Source organism: Furipterus horrens, unplaced genomic scaffold (assembly GCF_987537825.1).
Source record: "Furipterus horrens unplaced genomic scaffold, mFurHor1.1.pri manual_scaffold_3, whole genome shotgun sequence".
Classification (NCBI taxonomy): domain Eukaryota; kingdom Metazoa; phylum Chordata; class Mammalia; order Chiroptera; family Furipteridae; genus Furipterus; species Furipterus horrens.
This window is the reverse complement of record NW_028327173.1, coordinates 43,674,880-43,699,096: the sequence shown is the minus strand read 5'-3', so window position 1 is coordinate 43,699,096 and position 24,217 is coordinate 43,674,880. Positions and strand designations below refer to the sequence as shown.

At 37.6% G+C, this 24,217-nt stretch overlaps 1 protein-coding gene across 2 annotated transcripts in view; it reads right to left on the bottom strand.

Annotated features, from left to right (window-relative positions):
• NFIA (nuclear factor I A) overlaps positions 1–24,217 on the bottom strand; it is a 362,734-nt gene that overhangs the window by 122,129 nt on the left and 216,388 nt on the right. For both annotated transcript variants that reach the window (XM_090269546.1, XM_090269545.1), the window contains exon 4: positions 975–1,049. In XM_090269546.1, coding sequence (XP_090125672.1) covers positions 975–1,049 — 75 coding nt within the window. The remainder of the gene's footprint in view (positions 1–974; positions 1,050–24,217) is intronic.

Sequence of the window (24,217 nt, the reverse complement as noted above, 5' to 3'; positions counted from 1 at the left end):
TTCAATTTTTGGACACTTAAGGATCTTCTAGCCTTAAAAAATAAGAATAGACAGAATCCAAACTGTAAGATCAGGATGGTTTGGCTTGCTTGACCTGACATTTTGTCATGAGATTTACTGGTTTGCTCAGTCAATCTTGTAAGAATGCAGGGAATTATGGTGGTGGGGGTGGTGAACTTGAAAAGGAAAGGTTAGTTTTTACTCCATGTCATTCCACAAATGATTTGTTTCTGTTTGAAACCAATTTTGACAATGTATATTTTACCCACAAGGGATTGTCTGAAGAAGGAGGGGGGAATAAAAATTTTAATACTTGGTATTTACTTTTTTCTCTTTGTTATTGGAACCTCAAACATCATAGTCATTGTAGGTATGCTTTTAAATAAAAACAAAAGGATGTTTTTGAGGGAGGGCAACTGTGTACAGTGTATGTATCTGTGTGTGTGTGTTGGGGGTGAGGTTGGGGGGTAGAGAGAGAATATCTATACCTTCTCCTTGGACTGTCGGGATTATGTCATAGCAAAAATACAATCTCTGACCCTTTGGTCAATGGAACAGGGTGGTGAGGGGTATTCTTAACTCACTGTTGCTGGTGATTATTGACAAGCTGGCAATGGTCATGCTCTACTGCGTCACTCGTGCTGAGGGCATTAGCATTCTTTAAAGGTCAAAACCAAAATTTTTTTAAAAGCAGAATTTCTTAGAAATCAGGAAAGCCTCAGAAAATTTTTAAACCAGGTTCACACTATAAAACCAGGGACTATGTGAGACACTGAGGATTTCAGTTCTTTCCATACGTCTCAAATTAAAATGACATCAAATTTTCCTGATTTAAATTCCTGGCTGTTAAATAAACTGCGTGGCAAAATTCTTCCAGTGGGTGAATGAATAGGCGATTCTGAAAGCTCTTAATGTCTCTAGGCGGCCTAGGCAGAAAGTAAGCACAAACCAAATCAAAGCAAAATTATACTTACTCTGTGACACTCTGACTAGCTCAGTCACACTAAAAACACCTGATGTGACAAAACTGTCCTGGAAGCCCAAATGTCCTGGGGAAACAAACACAGAAAAAGCAAAATGTCACAAATAGAAGATACTCGGCAATAGAATTCTACACATCAGTTTCATTGTGATTAAAAAATAAGATACCTAATTTCATTTACTGCACTAGTTAGAGTTTCCGTGAGAGGGTACAGTCATTTAGTTAAGTAGAAGTTTTTTTTTGGTTTGAATCTGGAGGTTATGGAAAGCTATGTATGACACAACACGGTGATTTTTAAAATGGTTAAAAAAAAAACCTCAACAGGAAATCTGAAACAAAAGACGATTTAAAATAAATGGTTACCTTGGCTGACCTCTGAGACCTTAACAACTGGGATGAAAACAACCTACCTAAGAATCAGCCCCGATAGCTAAACTCCATAACAGTTTTTAAACATGATTTTCTAAAGAAATATCTGATGGGGATTAGCTATCCATTCATTCAAATCAAACAAGATTTAAAGATGTTCCCTGCATTTCTGGAGGTACACAGGGTAAATCTTTAAAAAGCCGTATTAGAAGAAGCAAGCCCCTTGAAAACCCTTGAAACATAAAAAAAAAAAAAATGCTTTAAGCACAGATAAAATTTAGATTTGTTTCAAGAGAAAAGGTTTCTGTGGGTGGGTTGATTTTTTTTTTTTTTTAAGAAAATGATAAATTAAATGGTACAAAATGACTTAGTCTGTGAATTTTTTACCTGCTTCATTTTTGCTGGATGTAATTAATTTTCTTTAGATATGTGATGTTACATATATTGTCAATGGCTTATTCATTTTTATAGTATGCTTAGGAACACAGGAACATAAAACTCATAAAGAGCAAGGAATATATAATTGATATGTCATCTCCTTCTCTGCCTTTAAAATTCTCCCATTCTATGAGCCTCACATAGGTAGAATCTAGTTGAGAGAGCCGTCTATAGGGTTAATGTAATCACCTGCTTTAAAATTAGGGCCAAAGAAGTTGATGGCTAAAAGGAATTTAAAAAAAATAACTGTTCTTTGAAATAAAGAAAACATCTTTAAAAATGCAACGTAAGAAAAAAGACCAATCTGAATATAAACAAAAGAATTTCTAAGTAAAATTTATTTTATTGATAAAAGCTATATTTTGCCCACTATGAAGGGAAAGCAAGTTTTATGTACCAAAAAGTAGTAATTGTCATGCACATAAACACATGCAAAAAATCACCATGTTTTGGATTATAAATAAATCTACAAATTATTCTTTTTCTTTGGGCTACATTTGACTTCTGCATAAAAAAAATTTTATTGAGATTTTAAAAAATGTTTCAGTTTTTAAAATCAGTACACAATCTGTGATATTTTAGATAAATAGCTCTAATTTTTAGGATATCTGATACTCATAATTTGCTTTATAAAATGAAATAGCACTATGTGTGGTAATAGATGTTAACTAGATTTATTGTGAGGGTCATTTTGCAATTCATCTATATAGTGAATCATGCTGCAGTACACCTGAAACTAATATAATGTTATATGCCAATCATATTTTGATTTTTAAAGAATGTATATACCCCATCATTTTTAAAAAATAGCAAAATTTCATTTGAAGAAATTTTTGTTAAGAAATTTCACCTCCCAAGTAAGTCACACCTAGGTATTAAGTCGACTTTTCCTTGGGAAGTGCCTGAGGTATTGTCTCTTGGGTTAAGAGAACTGAGAAATAAAAATAAATAAATTGATAAAAGCTCTCTAAGGTGGTCTTGCCAAAACAGACTATGACACCTCTTTCTATTGTGACAATATTTACATCACATTTATCTCACAGACCATAACAAAGGAAATCCAGCCACAATGTGCGTTAAGTTTGACTTGAAACACATGTAACAATGACAAGGAAATTCACAGCTGAATAGGAAGATCTAAGTTGATCTCCAGCCTTTGCTCATCTCTGTCTGCGTCATCTGCCTGCGGGCTGATACTTGTTTCCATTCCAGCCTTTGAAATTCCTTATTTCAAGGACAACTTAACATGAATTTCTGTACAGAGAGAATGTGAACACACATACTTTAATCCTGCCACCAAAGAGAAATAAGCAAACAAGCAAAAGAAATGGAAAACTAAGTTTAGTTTGACACAAGAGCTTGGGAGGCGGTACCTCTATGTTCATGCATTCAACTCCCCCTGTCCTCTTCAATGTTGGTGGTTCTCCACGCTCTGGGCTCATATATATTTCCTAAGTTATCTGCTCTATTTCCATGACATCAGCTACCAGGCTTGACTGTGATGTTGTGATATTTGTGAAAGCTAGAATTATGTTTGTTTCATTCTCCACTGTATTTAATGCCTGGGACAAAGCAGTTAGTAAGGGGGTATTTGTTGGAGAGCAGAGGAAGGAATCAATAGCTCAGTGATGCTCTAACCTTTTTCTTTTGCCCCAATCTCTCTACTGGGTTCCTAACACATGAATCAGAAGGTTTATTGCATATTTCTATTCAGATAGCCTGTGGGTATCCTCAGACCCAACATGCCCAAAGCCAAGTTCATTTTCTTTTCTCCCAAAACCTGGTTCTTAACTCTTTTGACTTTCCTACATCAACGAACCATCCACTGTTCATCTGTCTGGTTTTCTATGTTTTGGTGTCATTCTTGACTCCTGCCTCTTATAAACACCCACATCCACCTGATCCCCATTGATTCCATTTCTTACTATTTCTTGACTCCCTGCACATCTCCATCTCCCTGTTACAACTGTGGCTCAGGCTTTCCCCAGTTCTCACTGGCCTTCTAACTATGTTCTCCATCAGCCATGGCTGCTCTTCTGGTCCATTCTCCACTCTGCAGCCAGAGCTGTCTTACTAACAGGCGCATCTGATGATTCATTCGTTTATTCAACAAACACTTGTGTAGCCCCTACAGTGGGCCAGGAGTTGGCCTAGGGGTTTGAGCTGCAGTCCTACCTTCAGGAAATTTACAGTCTATGATTAAAGAGAGCTGAAAATGTAAAAGGAACAAGTTATTTTAAAAATTATAAATGGTGTAAATGATGTGAAAGAAACAAACAGGACAAGTTTTAGAAAGGGTGGTTAGGGGAGGTCTCTCTTAAGAGCTGGCACCTGAAAGATACTAAGGACAAAGCCAGGAAAAAGAGGGGGAATAGCTTTTCCAGCAGAGAGATTAGCATGTACAAAGGCCCCGAGGGAAGAAAGAATGAAGTGTTGGAGAATCTAAGATAAATCCAAAGTGTCCAGAGATTGCTACCCTGTCAGAAAACTTGCAAGAGCCCCACAGAGGGCTCAGGGTACAGTACATACCTTCTTCTATGGAGCCTCTTCTTTCCTTGCCAGGCTCGTTTTGTACCTTTGTCTCCTGTTTCTAGCCGGACTCCTGGGCCTAAGTGAACCCATGTTCCTTGTGGCCCTGACTCACTTCTGCCTCACACGGATCCTTCCTCCTGGGCTTTCTGTCCCTCGGACTCCTTGCTTGGCCACCTCCAACTTGTCCTCAGACCTCAACTTTGTTGTCATCTCTATCAAAAGCCTCCCCTCATCACCCCGCCACTGGAGAAGACTCCTTTTCCCCTTCTGAATATTGACCAGCTGTACTATTTATGGTGCTAATCTAGGGCTTAGCACACGCACTAAATCATAATTTCATTTTTTTCTCACATTGGACTGTGAGCCCCTTGAGGAAGAGCATCTCCTGGGTCCCCAGCCACCCAGGTCCTGATAGTGCCTGGTGCCTACTGAGCACTCCACGGATGCCCGAGTAACATACCTCAAACTGGGTTCAACTATGTGTATTTTTTTTTTATAAACATGTAGACAGAGCTCTTTTTTTTTTCTGTCTCTTTCTCTTTCTCATCCCTAGCAGTACAGTTTGGACTAAAACTGTGCCAATGTGCATCTGAAAACTATTAAAATGAACCATCCAAAGAATCCCTCTAAAGTAAACAGAACGAGGACAGGACAGACAACCCATTTAGATCAAGCTTCTGATTGAGAAGGTGCCATGAGGTTCTCTGATGAGAAATGTCTGGGGGTTGTCCTCTTATTGTGATTATGGTTCAGAGTTTTGGAAACAAAGGAAAAACGGAGTTGAAGGGCAGCATTATTGAAGAAATAAATGTAAGAGGCAAAAAAAAAAAATTTTTTTAGTCTGAAGCTTAAACTAGGATCTTGTGTGATCCTGAGAAAGTCGCTGCCAAAATAATTTGATCCTCCTTCCCCTCCTCGCAATCTGCCTCCTAAGGATTATTTTAGTATAATGTGTGTAATTTAAAAGGTGAAATATATGTGAATGTACAATAACCAGAAAAATAAAAATAAAAAGAATTATTTCACAAATCCTGATGTAATCATCTCTTCACAGCATTATGAGATTAACAGATGGCCTTGACTACTTTATCTTTATACTGTGTCCCCAAGGAAAAGTCTGTGTAAACATGCCATGTAACTCTAAATGACTACGAAACTGGTTTTGTTCCTTCACCAATTATTTAGAAACCCACTGATGAACTCCAGGGGAAGACAGCAATGAAAAATGAAACCTAAGAAATGATGGAAAAAATGACACGGCTAATGTAATTACTAAGCGAACCTGAGCAGATTAATATTTTGTTCTCACTAACACAAACCAAATCATAAAAATGACTTTCAGGGAAATAACACTAATCTGGATGTTCTACTCTTTGGCAAGATGAGAGAAAAATGGAAAAGAATATAAAGAAGTAAATTTAAGTAATTCTGATTTCAGATGTTAGCATTAACAGATCTTCAGTTGGAGAGCTCATGAAACATTCCCGAAAGGTCCCAAGAATTACATTTTTGAATAGAGTCTCTAAAAAATGAGTATGAAACATATACTTTCGTTAAGTATGTCTTAGATGAAAAGCCAGATTCTGACATGCTCTCTCTCCAATTCTGAACTCCTGTTCAGAAGCAATTGCAGAGGAGACTGGAATAAGGAACAGATTCTTTTCTGTTTTATATAAAATGGCTTAAAAAGTTCATTCACTGAAGTCTTGGTCAGTGAATTCCCAGTTAGAGATTTCAATACCTTGGAGTCAGTCATACTCACAGTGAGGAGAGATCAGGCTTTGTAGGAGAGGCAGAAATATAAAAAGCTAAATTCTTTTATGGGTGGTTAGGAAAAGCAGCTCTCTTTACTTTGATGATATCAGCAGTTATGGAAAATGCCATTATATGGGAACCAAATTTCACCTCGTGAAGAGGCTGAATATCTATCTACCTTTTAACAGGCAGGAAAGGAAAAAGGGTTCAATCTGTAGAGATACAGGTAACCTTACAGAATTGTTCAGAGGTCAGGGGAAGAAACATCTGGGAAGAAACCATCCAGAGGGAGGGTTAGCCTTTAAACAAAGTTTGAATGTCCGTGAAGCAGAACAAAAGTATCTGAGGAGAGAAGTTTACACACTAGATGGTGTTTTTGTTCATCCTGTTGGGATAATAATAGACTCTCAGCTCTAAATGGTCAAGTCTTATCTGGCTAACGGATGCAGGCCAATTACAACACACAGGTCATTCCAGAGAAAAGAAGGTATGTACCTCTATTCTATTATCCCTCGGTAAATAAGACTCCATCACTGATTGAGACAGGCCAATGACCGGGCCTCTCCTGCTTGTGTGTCTGGGCTCCTCAAAGGGAACAGAGCTCCCTCATTCTCATGTTCTTCATAGTCCACAAATATATGGGATTGCCTGTGATGTGCAGGCCTGTCCCATGTGATGAACTAAATCCTGATGACACTGCTTTCACGGAACTTACATGCCCATCTTCCTAAAGAAGTTTGCTTCCCCAACACTGCTCCTCCTCTGTGAACTCCCCACTGGCTTGTAAGCTACCTAAGGGAGGGGGGTGTCGCTCCTTCATCTGCCCCCGAGACTCCAGTGAGTGGATTTCAAGTGTGCTCAGTCAATATGCCTAAGTTGAGCAGAACTTTTGCTCTACTTGTCTTATGGCACAGCCTCTTTCTACTTTATTAGACAGGTATTTGTTTACCTGTCTTAGTCCTGTACTCCTGCAACAAACCAGGCAAGGGCCGGGTTGTGTCTCGTTATCTTAACATTGTCCACAGGGCCCCGTACAAACCCTTGTTCTAGCTGTGTCACAAATATTTACTCAACGATTCAGACAAGTTGAGATACCCCCCCTTATTTGGTAGCCCTCTAAAGCAAAATATAAATTATTATTAGTTTACTTCCAATGATATGTTATTTCTGTAGTTTTATATAGAATGTCTTAGAAAACAGGTTTTTTGGGGAGGTTGGAGGGGATATATTCCTGTTGATCCATTAAACCCAAATTCTAAAATTTTGATCTGATTTATGATTATACACTTTTAAAATTATTCTGCCATTCATTGATGACATTTCAGATATTATTTAAGAATAATTATTTATTTAAAACAAGTGCTAAAAATTCATACATCCACTAAGAAAGAACACAGCAATAAAAATACACATATATTCTATTTGTGTGATCATCTTTGTGATGGTGGAGGAAATTTCATTTGGTCGTCTGTTTACAATAAACATTAAAAGACTGACATATGGTGTTAGACTGACAATGAGATAAAATATTACTGTGTCTAGAAAGTTGCATCTGAGAATAAGAAAAACAAAGAAACGATAGTTGCCAACTAATAATACAGATGAGGTATTTTGAGATTTTCAAATGAAAAGGATTGTTATATAGTATTCCCTCATTTATCATGGGTATTACATTCTAAACCCCCCCGCGATAGGTGAAAATCCGTGAAGTAGGAATCTTACATTTATTTTAGTATTTACATATATTTTAAGGCTTTATAAACCCTTCCCACACACTTACAAACCATCCCCAGTCCCTTATTAACCTTTCCCACTCCCTTATTAACCTTTTCTACACTTTTATAAACACTACTTATGTTCTTAAACATATTCTACACTCTTAAACTTACGTAACTTTAACAACATACGTATATAGTACCACAAAATCCTGTGATATAGTGAAAAATCTGTGATAATTAAATATAATATTTTTTAAAATCCTGCAATACAGTGAGGCCACAATAAGTGAACCGTGATATAGAGAGGGACTGTAAGTGTATTTGTAATATGCTTATGATGGTTGTTCTGTTTATTGTAACACATCAAGGAATTGCCATTAGTGTGGAAATAATGTAGTCTTAGCTGCAAAGAAGGATGAATCAAAAAGAGGTTTTAGATGGAGGTGTCACGGGATTTAAGTACCGTTGAGTTCCTTCCTTTGTTGCTCCAAATTTTCCTGCCCTACTCAGGTACAAGTATTCAATACAGGTACTTAATTTGTGTTTTGTTATGTTTTGCTTGGTTTTGTTCTGCCCTATCCATAAAGAGGAAGTCAATATTTGGTTTACAGCTTTCATTCAACAAATATTTATTTAATGCCTATTACATGGCAAGCCTAATCCTAGGCCCTATAGATATAACTAGAAATAGCAAAAGTTCTTTACCCTCCAGGACTTATAATACCAGTTAAGGAAAATGTTTATGCCAAGATATGCAGTAATACATTGATCTAAAATTGGGTCTTTTTATAAGACCTTTCTAGGAAAACATTAACAACTAGCTAAGATTATCGCAATGTCCTCCCATGCCAGGACAGCTGGTTCTCGACATATCCATGACTGACAGCTACAGACCATACTTCGCAGCCGCCTTTACAGTTAGGGGGTGGCTGCTGCTGGAAAGTGAATGGTAGTGATACAATCAGCTTTTACCCCACATGCCTGAAAAGAAATTCCTGCCCCATAGGCACTCTCTTCCTCTCTTTATGAGCTAGAACAGTTTCGGCTATGCAGAGAGAGACAGCATCCATGGAATAGCAGAGCAGTAAGACAGAGGGAACCCTGGCTGGTTTGGCTCAGTGGATTGAGCGTCGGCCTGCGAGCTAAGTGTCGCTGGTTCGATCTTCCAGTCAGGGCACATCAGAGAAGGAAAACTCAGACTCCAAAAAACCTCCGCTGCCTTGCGGCATACCTCTTCAGGGGAAAGGCTAAGGGAGTAAACCCCGACAGAAAATCCGGAGCCGGAGTCCCTAAGGCGGTTTGACGTTGTAGTCAACACCGGCAACTCCTGCGGCGCACCTGAAGCCAAGCTGTATTGACTCCGTCTTTTCCTTGGACCCTTCAGCTGCGAAGAGAGGGGGGGTCTGCTGCATGGGCAACAGCAGACCCTCCATATCACCCTGCCCAGGCTCTGTAGCTTCAGCTTCACTGGAGAGGACACTCCAGCGTCATTGCAAGATGTCGATTCAACATGGGAGGAGACAGATACCGTGTCACTCCCGAGTCGGACTGCACAGCCATTCTCGGCGGTGCAGATAGACTCTTAAGAAGCTACACCATCGTCTCTCGAGACGGACGGCTGCCGACGAAGACAGAGGGAAACAGACCTTGAATGACAGTGTGGAGAAGAACCACCCTGTCAATTTAGCCTGATCCTTTGGAAGAGTTGCCAAAAAGAAAAGTAGATTTCAGTGTGCTTGAATCACTCTATTTTTTCAGTCTCTTGGTTATAGCAGCCTAGTACTTACCCTAACCAACATAAATGCCGACCTTTCCCTTTAGAATGCAAAGTGTCACAAATTAGCAGCCCGCAGGTCAATTCCAGTCTGCAGACTAGAATTCTGCTTGGCTAGCTGGTATAGTGGTAATTTTTTTTTTTTTCCATATGAATGTTTTAACCTAGGCATGAGCTTAAAAATGTATCACATTCCCCAATACTCTTCACTCTATTTCATTTATTTAGATGATCTATAAGGGCCCCTGTCAGCACATAAATCTGTGATGCCTACTAGGTAGCTTCTCTTCACTTTAATCCACTTGCATAGTAGGTAGAAAATGGATGGATGGTTAGTATTTTTCATCTGATAAAAAAACTGTAAGTATTTCATGATTTTTTTGAGAATTAAGGTTAGACTCTTGAGTTAGGTATTTAAAGCCCTTCAAAATCTGTCTTCTATTACACCTTCTCAGTGTTGTGTTCTAATACAACCCAAATACATGCTCTCCATGCTACAGCCAAGATGTCCCACCTGCTCGTCTCCAAATACTGGTATATTCCATCCTGGATATCAGGATTCATATCAGTGCTTCCCTGAAATGCTCCACCAAAAATAAATAAATGAAAACAAAGATATGAATATATATAAAGTAAAGGTTTCTACAGTAATATGAGTTTGGAAAACACTGTCACACCAACCCTTGAAGAACACAAGGAACATTTACATGTTAAAGCCCCCAAGAGTTGCTGCTATAAACCCTTTCTTCACATTATTTAACTCATTACTTCCCAAAACATTTGACAAGGATATCACTGGTTTTTGGCAAATGTTGTTCTGTAGATACATTTTCTGCTCCTTTTTTTATACTATACTTTAGGTTTGTATACTAAAGTATCAAGGGGAAACAGAATCTTAATGTTTTGGCCCAGGGACACCCTACATCTTCACCTGCAATCACAGCAATGTATCTACATTAAAAAATGGATCAAGCTGGTAACAGGCATTGTAAAGTTAGGCTACCTATTAAAAATATTTATCTGTGGAACCTCTCTCAGTAGTGCTCATTTTCATCAAAAGTATAGCTTTCTTTTATCCAGTATTTACCATGTGTTTGGTACTCTGCTAAGCACTTGAGACACATAAGCTCAAATTCCGTGTGCAACTTTCTGTAGTTGGCGATATTCAGATCTTACAGAGAGATTAAGTGATTTAACTGTGGCCACACAGCTAGTGGCAGAATTAGAATTGGAACTAAACAGGTTCATTTAGATTTTTTTATATAATAAATTTTATTACACTTTAATCCATCATATATTACACCAGAGGCTTGATTATAGAGTCTAACCCAAAGGCCTAATCACATCTTCACCAATCCTGCAGTTAATAAGGAAAGAGTAGTATTTCATTAAATTTGATTGCTCGATGTTTTCACATAGAGGGTTTATGAGTTTGAGTTACAAGTAATTAGGCAATTAACTACAGGACTATGTCTAATAGATATCAAAACATCTTAATAAAATGAAAAACTATATTTGTATGTTTGGAAATATCAAATGCATGACATCATGGAATGAACTGGAAATGGAGAGATCTTAAAGATCATCAAGAAATGTAGCAATCATCCTTGTGTCATACAAAAGAATTTTAGACTAATAAAATTAAAAGTTTTGACTTTTTAAAAAATTCCTTTCATAGGTTTGCCTTCCTGTAACTTCTCATTTACCTCAATTTTATCCTTTGGAACAGAGGATAAAATTGTGCTACTCTTCAAATACTTGAAGAGAATCCTTAATTTTCTTTCCTCCAGGATAAATATCCTTCTTTCATTGTTTTGTCATGTCAACAAATTAATCTCCCCTAAAAATTTAGAATCATGCACTTACTTGACCTATAATAAGCAGAAATAGGTATTTTGCAAGTGTAGCCAACTACAAATTAGTTTTGTACAAGAACAGAGAAATACTTGCTTTAGGAAAAAAATTTTAAGCACCATAAAAAATGTATTTTAAAAAAAAATTTTTTTCCTTCAGATTAAAAAAAGGAAATTCTACTGTAATTAGCATAAGATCAGTATTTTATAAATATTTTAAAATTATTTTGTTATTTTTAATGTACCATAAATTTAAAAGTAATTTTTATTTAACCTGAGTATGAACTAAAAGGGGTTTAAACAATTTTATTTTTTTTATGTTCTGAATCAAGTTTTCTCTAAACTTGGACAGTAATTCTTAATAATCTGCAAATAAATCTAATTATTTGTAGTAGCTTCAGTTTCTGCTTATGAACTCTTAAATATATTGTGGAAAAATAAGGAAATTTAGTCTCTGGATACATCAGAAAATGATTACTTTAAATGAAACAGACATGAAACTGGATCACCTGAGGGCTACCCTGGTTTATGGATGTAAAACAGCAAAAAACCTTAATGCCCATTGTCCTGGTCTTCCCTTTTAGATTTAATTCACATGGCTGTGAAACCACTTACAGGGAGCCTTGCTTGCTAAACCACCTGAGGACACATACAGTGACAAGGAAAGAAGATGACCAGGGGCCATGTGTTAATTTTAAGACACTCAACACTGATTTTGATTCACCAAGGACAGAAAGGAAGTCATTCGAACTGAAATAATATACTTAAAGAGTCCTTGCTATTACTTTTCCAAGACTGCAAAGAAAAATTACAAATAGGTAGATGTATTTTTCCAAATGTATAATAAAATTAGTTAATGTTTAAAACCACAAGATACAAAGAACTTTCATGTTTTTAAGTCATTTGCTTTGTGCAATTCTTGTTCATTTAACCAGCAATTAATTACTGATGCCATAACTCACAGAGTTTATTGTTATAGACTCCATATTATACTTGTACATTTCTGCCTATACTATGGCATGCTATGAATTGTGTGGGCCACTATACTTTGAAGTTTGCTGGCTTAGCACAAACACAAAGTATTTTAGAGTACCAGAAAATTCTTTGTGAGATATAACAGAAAGAATTAGACTGTTCAGGCCATGTCGTGTTAGCACAATGGAGGAACACTTTTAAGACTTTAAAGTCATGTAATACAATTCTAGGCTGGATTTTTCTTGTTAGAAAAAGTAGAATGGGAGTGATCAGAAGAGAAAAGGGCCAATATTTGACAACAGAAATCAGCATAACCTTTTAACTGCAGCAGCCATGGGTGACTGCCCTTTGACCTTGAAAGATTATGTGGGATTTCAATGACAACAGCTGGAAGTGAGCATGTGTGAATAGAGAACACAGATCTGAGGCCTGGTACAAAAGACTGCACAATCTCTGCCCAGATCAGAGTGCTGATTAGAAATTGTTTCCTGGTCCTGGCTTAATAGAGTGTGATAATGAAAGGTGTTTTTTTTGTTTTTGTTTTTTTCAATCTTCCAGCAAGAAATCATTGGTAGATTTCTGCCAGTCCCACTCCTTCAGCTCCTCAAATCTTCCGGACTTTCACATGAAACTGGCCCATCTTTCTTAAGAATATGGTAAAAAACAAAACTTTGTTTTACAAGCTACTGATCATAAACAAAATGTCTTTAAGTTCTTCAGTCCCTCTCCTGAGTTTTAAAGTTGCGGCATTTCACGCAGGGTATCGTTATTTTTTGTTTGAGGATCTGTCCCACACAGACACACTCACAGGCACACAACTTAAATGAGGGCGTGAGAGAAGTGGGAAATATATCTCTCTCATCTTTTTAATTCCGCCATTTGTACAACATGTAACATATGGTGGGTCCTTAGTATATGTGTGACAAATGAACAAAGAAGTAAAATATTTCTTCTTACCCACTTATTCTTTTTATTCTTCCTGTGATATAAAGGTAGGTTCCTACATAAACATTTAATAATTTCAGCTTTTTCGTTAACCAATTTCACATATGTAGTAGTAATTTTTAGTGAGGTCTTTAGGTATGTTTGCCCAACAAGAACATGAAAAACGTAAGTAATTACTTCCTTTCAAAGATAAGGTAACTTAACATAGCAGATATAGCAATTTGACTGCTTGCTGAATGTAGTCATTTCAATCCATAAGACTGTCAATGAATGACATTCACTGAGCTGAAATGCACATAAATTGACATAAACTGGTACAGATGCACTCTCAAATTCCTATGTAGGATCCTCACACTTGCTGACATTGCTCTGAAACCACCAGAATATTGCCACATAATTACTGAAAGGCCATCAGGTTATGACTCATTTATGTTGTTTTGGTTTTACCATACGGTCTTATCTTACCTTGCATTGCTCCGAATTTTGCTAACTACTCTAGCTCTGGATTTTGCTAACTACTCTAGTTTCTGTATCAAATTAGCAACTCCTTAGCTTCAGTAGAAATTGGCCTTTCCTTTATGCAAATAATACCAACCTGGCTGTGCAGTATGAAACAAGCAGAGGCTGGTGAAATTTACTTCCAAATCAGACATGGGTCATCTGCCTACATCCTTCTATAGCAACTCGAGATGTTATTCCAAACAAGCCATGGGACAGATTGTTTTTCAGAACAGACCAAATCCATTTGCTGTTTCAAAATTCTATAAACAGAGTATTAAGGAATTCAATTCCCACAGCAACTATATGGGCGTTGGCTTCGGTTTTATGGGAGTTTCTGCTAAGCTCACATATTTGTAGAACTATGGGTTTAGAGTATCCTTTGCAGCTCAGAGCAGGAGGGACAAATGCTTGTGATCTCAGTTCACTTTAAGGACTGGGTCTTGCTGGTGACAGGTATACATGATAAATGTTCCAGAAGGCTGACCTAATTTCCGTTGAAGTAAGTGTTTTGCTAAGAACATTCCCTCAAAGTGTCAGCTTGCAACCAAGGATTCTAACAAGCCAGTGTCCATTTTCTTCGGTGAGTCATTATCTTTGCTTACGAAAGTTCACTTGAAAGAAATTAATTCTGCCTCACAACTCAAGCTTCTCCAGACTTACTTTTGAATTTAAATAAGTTAAATATCTAATTGCAAATAAGTAATTATCAAACATACTAAATTTTATAGTTTTTAGTCACTGTGATCAGAAAAAGCAAATACTCTAGGGTAAATATGAATCAAGGTGAACCTGCCACCTGTTTGTCCTTTTCTCTTGAAAAGAGATCAATATGGCAATGTATTCAGTCATCTTGTCCTTCAAAAATTATATTTGTAAGGGATTATTTACATTTCATATAGTAGGAGGAACATTATTATGTAAATTAGAATCCTAAATATCCTAAGCCTCACTTTCCTCATATGTAAAATGGCACTAAGTACCTCATAAGTTTGTTGCTAGGAATAATGAGATACTGCACTTAAAATGCTTAGCAAAGAACCCAGAGCAAAAAAATGACAGCTATTATTAACAAGAAATATATTCTTTATATCTTAGATCTTGAATCATATAGGGCATTTTTTAAAGAAAACACAGGTAGAAATAATTATGTTCTTTTGATGTGGAATAGTAAAATAATGTAGGTATTCATACAAAAGTTATGTAATAAAAATGTTGATGATTTTATTTGAGTGAATTTTTTAGTAAAAATGAAATTATCTTCTAAAGAAAATAACACAAAACATTAAAAACAAACCCTCTAGCACATCTTAGGTTTTTCTAAAGTGAAATATAACAGTAATTCATTTCCAAATTATTTTAAATAAATTGGGTAATAATTTTAGGAATCAAATTCCTAAGTAGAATCTTATTTATTTATAATATTTATAAAATATAATTATTCATAATGCCTAAAATAATTTTAAATATTAATCTTATCTATTCTTCAAATACACCTTGACCATCTTCATGGGCTAAGCATTATCCTAGATTTGGAAATAAATATTTTGGACTTATATTATGGAGGTGATGACTACAGATACTCAGTCAAGAAATGGACCCTTGGACATTTTTTTTCAGATCAAATTTTATCTAATTTTTCAGTAAGTAATATATAGGAGTATTTAGAAAAAGGGAGAGTGAAAATGGCACTTTTTTATTTTTTTTGCCAGTTACACTTTATTTTTTTAAAGAATTTGGTTCGTTGAAAATTCTCCTTGATAATTCAATACATGCTGCCTATTCTAAAAAACAGGTATTTACAAGTTTATTTTTGTTTTTCAGTATTTTTCAAATGAAAACTAAACTTTTTAAAATGTGAAAATATTTTGGATAGTATAAAATGCATACAAAATAAGCAACAGTAACTTTTAAATGTAGAAATAGCTTTTTGAAATGAACCCACTAGTTGAGCCTCAGCTCCTTACTTCGATTTAAATGGAAGGCCACCAGAGAGCATCATTAAAGAAAGGGCCTGATTCCTTATAGCTTTAAATCAATGCTAAAAGAATTCACCCCTTTAGGCAGAAGAATGATCGACATGTTTCACTTTACTGACTTTGATCACTGCAGCACTTTATATTACAGGCTGTTTCCTTGATTTTAGGGAACAGAACCTTTGTCTGACTTACAGAATGGACTGAGTATATCTTAGACTCAGCTTTAGCTAGATCAGAGCACCCAAGTTCTCGGAATTTCTGCGGTGTTTCGCATCGGGGTTATCAGCGTTTTGACGGGGACTCCCTTCCAATGTTTAGATCTACCCTGTGTTCTGTGTGACAGTCAGTATCCCTGAATGCCAGCACCAAAAATGCCCTCACACATTTTTGAACACCCCTCAAGGAGTACCCTAATACTCATTAGGTATTTAATGCTATGTAATTCTGCTCACTACTAAACTGGCTAGTGTCTCTATGATTAGAATGCAAACTCCTATAAGCCAGAAATCGATTATTACAATTCTTTTAAAATTCCCCTTCATTTTTTGTCATATCCTCTACCCCTGACCCTTACCCAAGTACCTAGTTCAGACAGTATCATTAGAATTGGATTTTTAAAAATTAATTACATTTGAACTGTTTTGTTTTGGAGGAGGGGCTCTCCAGTCATATGGTCCATAAATATAAAACATACATTTTGGTCTTTCTTGAAAAGTTTTGATTTCAAATACTGGCTCATTGGTCTATAGGTGTATGTGAACGTGTCGGCCACATCTCTGGTTCCCTCTTGTCGCTGAGAAGAGATGTTCGCTGTTAATAAACTCCCAGGAAGCACATACATAGCACTTTGTGTGTCTGTGACAGCATCATTGCTCCTAAAAGTCCACAGACTCCATGGAATACGAAACAACATGTAAAACTTGAAAACAAATATGCATTCTGTTCTCTGCTGAAAGGATGGAGGTGAAATAAGAAGAGACACAGGGCCAAGATGACTCAAGTCACTATTACTAAAACCAAACTAACAACACTCTGAAAATAGACAGGAAACAAAGCTAAGCAACAACAGGCTACATGTTATCAACCAAACAGGAATTCCAATGCAGGCCGTGTCTCCACTGCTAGTTCCAGAGGAGGGCAGCTCCTCCAGCTCTAATTTTTTTCTCTCTAATGATTCCAATACTTTATGGAATGAATACTGGACATTTTTCCAAAAGTAAGGGCCAAGGGCAGCCACTTGGGGCCAGGTTGCACAGAAGTCCTTCTGCTTTGTGAACACCAGGGGGTACCCCCTTTGCTACGGGCTCTTCCCAGGTTGTAGGATAGTCACAGACCAGGTGAGAACCCTGTGTGCATGCAAGCATATGGGTACAAATGCATGCATGTGTGTTTAATTTAGTTGACTCCCTCAGCAACCCACCCAGAGAAAAGCACTTTCTTGTCAGATGTAAACTGTCAGGGCACTTGGAATAAAATATTTTTCACTAACATAGGCATTTCTGATCTTTAGCATTGTCCTTAGCAGCAATGCCAGAGGGGACATGATTTGTAGCTAATGTGAACATGGAGCCCTTCTGGACACAGCTGGGGAAACCAACAGCATTCTGCTCTGTTACGCAATAAATTATACGGAGAAGTCAGGAAGCTCTCTGGCCAATTTCTGAGGTTCTAACAACCATGAAAAGGGTTAGGGAGAAGCTAAACAAAAAAATTGGGGGGTGCTTTAATTATAAACCTACTTTTCTCTATAGCCTGATTAGTTCATTTAACTAATATCTGTTGATACCAACCTATGAGCTAAGTACAGGTAATAAACTTGGAGCAAATATCAACACATTTCTTGTCCTTAAGGGCTCACAGTCTCACAAAAACACCTTTCAAAGAAGAACTAGTGAGTAGACTTGATTCACTCCTGCAAGACTCAATTCAAACGTCACCTTTTGATTTCCTTCTGTATCCTTGGAGCATCACAGGCCTCTACACTGTAGGCTCAATAACTAGTGATGATGGCCTGAGAGAAGATGAAAGTATAAGTCAAACTTAGGGGGATCAACAAGGCTAACCCTATGGCTAGGAGTCAACTGTCTACGTAGCGGGTAGGGGAAATGCAAATATTAAAAAGAAAATAGAGCCAAAATTTGGACAGGTCAGTCCTGAGTCATAATTTAATGTATTACAATTATTAGGAACATATTTTCTATAGCTTATTATTTACTTTTTTAAGTTAGACATGGCTCTCACTCAATTACTAGCTTTGTGACCTTGAGTGCATTAATTAAACTTTCATTAATTTATTCAAAAAATCTTTGATAAATACTTTTTCTATTTCAGGCACTATGGTAGGCATTGGGGTACATGTCTTTGATCTTCAGGTACTTACAGTCTAGTTGGGGAAGCAGGCTGATATAGAGACAATTACAAAACAATAGGTTAAGGGCTCTGAGAGCACAGAGGAGGTCTCTAGGCTCGTCTGGCAGGGTTAGGGAAGGCTTCCTGGAAGAGCAGAGATGGCCTACGCAATCCCCAGTGACCAGAAGGATTAGTGCTGTGAAGCAGAGGAAAGTGGCACAGTGTCTTTGTGGGTATAAGAATAACAATCAAGTGACATAGCTAATAGTTACTGAGTGCTCACAATGTGCCAGCTACTCTTCTCATCCTTTTCATGTGTTATTTTTTAATGGTCTTCAAAGTGCTATGAGGTAGGTATTATGTCCCCATTGTATAGATGAGGCAACTGAGGAACAGAGTCTAAGCAATTAAGTCAAGATGACACAGAGAGGAATTGGTAGAGTTGGAATTTCAACTCAAGAAGAACTCATGTTCTTAGCTACAGCACTATCCCTAATAACTTCATACAAAAGAATACATACTCCAGAGGCCCAAGTGCTGAGAAAGGGCACAGCGTGATTATGAAAACTATTATTGTCATCAATATATTCATACTAATCACTGGCCTGCAGGTCTAATTAGAGTAGATTTTCTTTCCCCTCCAGATGATGGACACAGAGGATTCTATTCAAATTGAAACTCCAGGTTTACAGTCAAAGGGAAGTGTCCTTCATAGAACAACCCTGTGGAAAGGTTATTTCTTTTTCCATACTAGTATCACTAAAACCATGATCTCTCAAAACAGTTTGTATCCTTTCACACCACTTCCCTTCTACATCATCCCCATACATATGGTTTTGATCCAGCTTTGCCTACTGCTTAATTCACCGTACTTTTCTTATGTGCAAGCTTAAAGCTGTACCAACTTAATAGTAGAAGCTGTGACTGAACACTTGGGTGACAGGATTATTTTAAAAAGTTTATTTTTTTTTGTTCATTCAATGAAACTCTGTATAGCATAAATCTTATTGTAAAAAGGGTCCCAACTTGAATTTTTTTTAAGTCAGCATGTTGGGGAGAGGCTCAGGAGTGAATTATAGAATGCCACTAAGAACCATGATTTGAGAACTCATTTAATGAAGAATGACCTTGGAACACAGCTGATACCTATGTTTTCTTCTGAGAGACCAGCCCATTAAGAGATGTGGACACTGCACTTCCAAAGGTCTTTTATAGACAAAAGATGAGGGAGATTATAAATCTCTTGTTTAGACAGACTTATATTGTGGAAGTGATAACTACAGATACTCAGTCAAGAAATGGACCCTTGGACCTTTCTTTTCAGATCAAGTTTTACCTAATTTTTCATTAACTAATATATAGGAGTATTTAGAAAAAGAGAGAACTTCACCTCCATCAATTCTACTTCTCAACACCCAAAGAACAGGCAAACTGGGTACCCACAGTTGTGCTGCAACTGTGCACCCAGAGACGTATGTAGTCAGGCCTATTATTATCAGATAAATTAGGCTGCCAGTGATGCGAAGAGGCAGGTGTTACTGCACAGAATAGGTAACATATGGCACTCCATACCTTAATGTCAGTCAACCTCCAGAGAGAAGCAGGCAACCTCTATTTTGAACGGGGTGAAAAGATTCATCTGAGAGGCAGGCAGCACAGGACAGAGCCTAAGGCCTTGCTGCTAGACAGACTTGTACTCAGATCCTAGCTCTTCTCCACTAAATGACTGAAGACTGTAGGCAAGCTAGGTAAGCACTTTGGGTCTTGACTTCTTATTCTACTGCTGGTGTAAAATTAAATGAAATAATGCATAGACCCCAGCACAGTACCTGGCAAAAACCATAGAGGTAGGAGACCAAGGCTGTGGATATCATTTCCTAATATTGCTTATGCTATGTCTAGGCACCTAAGACTTCCGCAGTGATTCCAAAAGGCTCTTCACCATGTATTGAGGCCTTCAAGCATCAAAGACGTGACTGGATTATTTCATAATTCTAAAAATCTGCCAGTAGTAAATGATCATAAACTATTCCAGCATTAACAGTTAAGACTGCATAGCCCAGTAATTTGGAGAGAGCTCTATATGTGTTTACTAAATGGATTAATGAACTATTGATGCCACAATGTATACTTTGCTTATCAAGTGGGATTTAATGCATATTATTTCTTCCTTTACCTTAATTCAATGGTCCTCAATTGGAGGCGATTTTTCCCCAGGGGAAAATGGGCAATGTGTGGATACATTTTGGGGTGTGCTCCTGGCATGTAGTGGGAAGCTGCCAAATATATGTGCCACCAAACATATTATAATGCACAGGACAGTGACCCAGAAGAAAATGTATCCTGCCCAAAGTGTCAAAAGTGCTAAAGCTGAAAAACACTGCCCAAAATTTACTCAATTTAAGTTAGCAATACTAACCAAACAACTACTATTCATTAATTCATTCCACTGAAACTAACTGAGTGCCTACAATTGGCCAGGATTGTGCTAGTGCTGGGGCCACAGAGATGAAGACCTATGGGCACGTAACAGTGGAAACATCACACAGGAATCACCATCAAGATGATGTCATGTATGTATCAATCCAAAGAGCAATGAGAGCACAGAAAAAGTAGCATCTGCAAATACAGGGGTTGCTGGGCAGGCCTCATAGAGGTGGAGACACTTGTGTTAAGCTAGAAGGAGGTATAGGAGACTCAGGGCAAGAGAGGAAGGAAGGGAGGGAGGGAGGGAAAGGATGGGAAGGAGGGAGGGGAGGAAAACAAGAAAAGAAAAAGAAAGGAAAGAAAGCAGATGGTACCTTTGGCTTAGGAGGGCAGGAGCTAGGAGCTGGGAATATTGCTGAAACTAAGTCTGAAAGGCCCTTTCTTTATAGGAGCACTATTGACATGTTGAATAAGTGAATTCTTTATTAGGCAGGACTATTCAAAGCATTACAAGATATTTAACATCCCTAACTCCCTCTTCTTTATCCCCCATACACTAAAGGGCAGTAAGATGCTTCCTCTCAAGGCATTTTGACAATAGGGGAAGCCTCTACTTATCTGTGGTACCCCAAAGCACCAGGATGACCTCTGCATTTGAGCTTGGTTAAAGTATTGCAGAGCTCCTAAAAAGTGTGAAGTTTACAGTAACATAATCAGAAAGATGGTGAGTGGCAGTTCTAAGGGGAAGGACGTTGAGCCCCGTTTCCAGTGGTCTTTTCCTACTGGTGCACCACAGTCTTATCCTTGCTGCAGTAGTCTTGTTAAAGTCTGATGCCACATCTACACTGCCAGAAAATGTGGCCACCAGCCCTGCACATGAAACAGATGTCCAAAACACAGAGAAACACTGAATTGATTAACATTTCACCTGAGACACATCTTGATTGAGCAACTCCAACTGGGTCTTAACTTTGTAAAACATTTCTGTCATTGCAAAACTCTCCAGGCATTCAAAGCAAATGGGTTTAAAAACTGACTTCCACTCTATTAAAAAGTAAAAGGGAAGCCATTGCTTCTATTCATGCAAACGTTCTATAAAATAGAAAAGAAGGAAACATCCACCTAAGTTCTAATACTTGTGAGGTCTTCTTTCATTCCTTCAACTGAGGAGGACTCCTTACTGAGTCTTTGAAATATATAATCCTCCATGTGAATTTTCCTGCTTTTCTCTCTCACAGTTGAAAGCAAGAGAAAAAAAATGGGGGAAGAAGAGATAGAACTTGCTGAGAAACAAAAAGTTTTAAGGAAGAATCATGGATAGATTAGTAGGTCAGGGAGTTTTTTCTGGTGGTGATGAGGAGCTCACATTTTCCTCAAAATAGAAGATAGTGAGTACCAGTATTGACGAAGAGATCAAGGTGTGAAGATTCATAGGAATGACATGCAGGGAACATAAATTAGCAGTGTCGTAGTACTCAATCCCGACACAGCCCCACTCTAAGGACTGTTTGGCAATGGGTGCCATGTCATTCCCATGAGGCACAGAGCATTCGATCTCAGATGAAAGTCGGAAAGCCCTTTAAGAAAAATTACAGAAAAGAAGAGGGAAATGGAAAAAAACTTTATATTCACAAAGAGATCATGAACATTTGGTTTCTATCTCTTATGATGATCGTACAAATGGAAAATGGTGTGAGATTTAGCATGAATTTCTAACCAAGAATGGGATGAATTTCTTATGGCTACGGCAGAAATGCTGGGTTTGAGGAGTTTTACATCAACATGGATTTTCATTCATTCAAAATAGTTAGGTGCGGGTCCTACTTAGAATGTAGCAGAGTGTTATTTTCTACCAGGGCTCCTACATCCAAACAATAACAACAAGAATAACAATAGCAGGAACACCAACAATAATCATTTAATGAAAACTTACTAGCTACGTGACACTAAAAAATCCAAAAAAAAAAAAAAAAAAAAAAAATCTAAGAGTCGGGAGTTGACTTCTTTGCCTGCTAACTGAGGAAAATAAGACAGAAAGTTTAAACAATTTGCTTGAGGTCACACCATAAGTAAAGCACAAAGCCCAGATGTAAACGTAAATGATTCCAAGCTCATCTTCTTCCCACAGGGACACCTACCTCATTACGCCACAGACTGCCTTTGTGCAAAACTACAACTTACTCCATCAACAGCTCACTAATATAAGACAGTTCTATTTCACATACAGCATTCAAAGCATGAACTCAGATTATACGCACCTGGGGGGTAAATCTTATCTTATTAATTTTAAAAGTAAATTTTTGCTCTTTCCTATAGTGTAACACTCAACAAGACCGCAAATAATTTTTATCAATGATGATGATGATGATGATGATGATGATGATGATGGTGATGATGCCCTATGGATTGTTTCCATGCATTTAATACTCTGACTCAAGCAATGACATGGTAAAGCATGTGAAACTGCATTCATTGTTTCATTAAAGATTGTCACTACCACCTGCTTTCTACTATTACGAGAAAGAAATGTAATTTCCTTCATCTCTGTCCTCCTCTGCAACATTCATATAAAGATAACCTGGCTGCTATTGCATTTTTCCAGCTTAAAAATTTAAAGCCAATAAATTCCAAGTACCATCAGGTTATTCTGGTAGACTTGTCCTTCATCCAGTTCAGCTACAGAAAGGGATAATAATCTATCATAAAGTAAATTCATTACCACGAGATAATATCATCATACTCCTATGGCCCATTTGCAGAGCAAGGCACGCACTCTCTCTGTGATGTGCTATCTCAGTTCTCCGGGGAGCAGTTTAAAGCTGACATAATAACAACAACAACAACTTAAACAGATAGGGAAGACAAGCCTGCCTATATTTTCTAGCTCTTGACAAAGAATAGCTCCCAGTTCTATTTCAGATGCATCAGTTAGCACCACAAAAGGCTCCAGAAAATCTGGAGTCTTTAAAAAAGATTCCTGCAAATGGATCTGCTAGAGGTTCATAAAAGTTTAGCTATCACAAACAGGTGACTCAATTGCCAACTTCACCGAGCAGAGGAAACACTCCCAGCGGTATCACTTTAGAGCAATTTAATAAAACACAAAAAGGAAACACTATCATACTTGGGTACTAGAAGTGATTTTTTATGGATTAATAGCTGATTCACCTGATCATTCAACACACTTATCCAAGTGACTGATTTTCACTTTGGTTTTAAGAAATCACATTTTCTGGTGCCAGAGAGTGATATGGTTATTGTAGAATGCATCAATCCTTCCATGCTCATGCTGCCCTGCCAGAGATTTTTTTCTAAAGACACTGCTTCAGTCTAAAATGAGTGATCTCTTCTCCATTAACCAACTCAATACTTTCTGAACTCCTATGTGAACAGCACTGGGTTAGAAAAGGCAGCACGAATTTTAAAGGGACAGCTTTCAGAAAGACACACTAGCACAGAGCGGATCCCAAGCTTCAGCACAGGATGATTCTTTGCGTACACTGAACCTCGATGGGACAGGACAGACATGCTTTTGTGGAATAACTTTTCCAGGGCATCCAGGGCATCCTATTTCTTTTTGAGGTTAGGTAGTACCAGTGAAGAACCTCAACAAAAGAGGCGAT